This window comes from Opisthorchis viverrini (assembly GCF_000715545.1).
Source record: "Opisthorchis viverrini unplaced genomic scaffold opera_v5_150, whole genome shotgun sequence".
NCBI lineage: Eukaryota > Metazoa > Platyhelminthes > Trematoda > Opisthorchiida > Opisthorchiidae > Opisthorchis > Opisthorchis viverrini.
In genome coordinates, this window is record NW_008751806.1 from 454,925 (window position 1) to 456,938 (window position 2,014).

The 2,014-nt window shown below is 44.6% G+C and overlaps 1 protein-coding gene across 1 annotated transcript in view; it reads left to right on the plus strand.

Moving 5' to 3' along the window:
• Positions 1 to 1,766, plus strand: part of T265_06879 (hypothetical protein) — a gene marked incomplete at both ends in the record, with an annotated part of 5,402 nt that extends 3,636 nt beyond the window's left edge. Inside the window, one exon of the mRNA XM_009172267.1 lies at positions 1,464 to 1,766. Within this exon, the coding sequence (XP_009170531.1) occupies positions 1,464 to 1,766 (303 nt within the window). The remainder of the gene's footprint in view (positions 1 to 1,463) is intronic.
• Positions 1,767 to 2,014: the final 248 nt, after the last annotated feature.

A 2,014-nucleotide genomic window follows, 5' to 3' on the forward strand; every position in this document is an offset into this window, starting at 1 on the left:
CCGACCGACTCCACAGATGCACGCCAAGAAGTTGAAATTTGCTTCCGCTTTCAGCTTCGTTTCCTGAATTGACTGACAAATCGGTCCGGTTAAATTGTTGCCATGATAGTGGAATTGTGGTATCTTACTCTTTCCTTAAGGATATATCACTGGCATAACGGCGATAAAGTTGCAACTGCTGAGTGACTGTCGAATCCGATGACTTTTCAGTTTCTCTGTAACTGTGTCAACCAAAAGCGATATTTGCGAACATCACACTTGACATGTCCCTAAAAAGTCTCAGCGTTCCTACGTAGACACAACCCAACAATGCCATGTGACGCCTACCGACTCTATGTATTCCTGTTATGGACTTTTAGGCCGATCGCTATGCAACAACTGATTGCTTACCACCGTTTGAATTCGTAATTATATTGACTGATGAGGGATTATCGTAAACGTTTGTTCGTTGATACATCTCCTAATCTTTCTAACGTGGATTGTGTATGCCATTACACGTTCGATCATCAAGCAATCAGACGTATGAAAAATGAGAACCATACCACAGATCCTATTAGATGTCTGGCCGCAGTGCAGTTTGCTTCGTTTATTCTATACTGCTTATGAGTAGTTTGAAACTTACACAAAACAACGCTGTGATCAGTAGACAATAGGGGAGGAATCGGGGACCAGCTAAGCTCACACATAAACCGCAATATATCGCTCCTTATCGGATTGTACAGTGAGACAGCCATCAGACGATTGCATCCAGAGCATTATGAATTCCACCCCGAGTAGAACGCCCATCTCGTAACTTGGTGACAAACGATGATAGCTAGAGAGAAAAAAGGACACCACAAACGATTCGTCTGAATATCGGCTTTAGTCCGGTTTTACAGTATGATTTTTTTTACTACTAGCAAAAGCCTAGTAGTCTGTCAATTGGAAGACTCATGTTGGGCATTCTAAGCCTCACGTATTGCACTCAGTGGAGAGACTGACGGTATCGCTCTGAGTACTCCAGTTTCACTCGTAGTGGCTAATCTTTGCACTATGTTTAAACCCAGGTCTTGCGTGACTTCGTCCATCCACTATGCACCTGAGTGAGGTACATCGACGTCCTATTTGTGATTATGTCAGCCACACAGCGACAGGCCTTCCCAAACTATCTAAACCAACAATGCAGTAGTCTAAAATTCACAATGGAAACTGAGAGCGAACGACAAGCTATAAGTTTCCTGGTCTGCTAATACCAACTATGGATTCTCGGTGAGAATCCACAGAAAGTTCAAACCCAGACAGGTATCGTTTCAGAAGAGCTTGGTAAACAATCGGTAGTTTTACCAAGCCCCTCTGAAACGATGACTTCTCGGTCGGTTCCAAAATTTTTCCGATTGATTCAGACAGTTACTTGCTTCGCATTCACACACGCGCGTAGTTGTCGGATCGTTGTGAGTCATTTCAAGTAACCATGTTCGGGTGAGGCCATACGAGCGGATGAACTGGAACGAACCAGTAGGTTATCACAACAAAATAAATACTCAATATGGTTCATTTCCCAGCAAATGGTGAGTACGCTACCTGTAACAATGAGAAAGGGAGACGAAAACCCAGTGGTCTCCGTGGAGATGCTCTATAGAACTGGCATTCCAGGTGCCATTCCAGGGGTACTTCGCGATTATGATATTAATACAGTCTTCTTAAGTGATCACACCTTTCAGCTACTTTTTGTGAGGGCCAAGGGACCCACAAACTACCTCTGCCAAATTCCCTGCGCAGAATTTTGATCACAAATAACATGCGCGGTTTACTCCACGAAATCCAACGGAGTTCGAAACACTCAGACGCTACTCAGCCATTGCACTCCACGCACTTGAGTGAAGCCATCAAATTGACTTCGATCGTAGACCGTATACTTCAGTCAGGATTCAATTCACCCGTATAACGGGCGGGGGCTGAAGTACCAGAGTTCATCACAAAGAATTGGCGTCCACCTTGGCAGTGGAGGCGGCATCCCACCCGTCTGACTTGGACT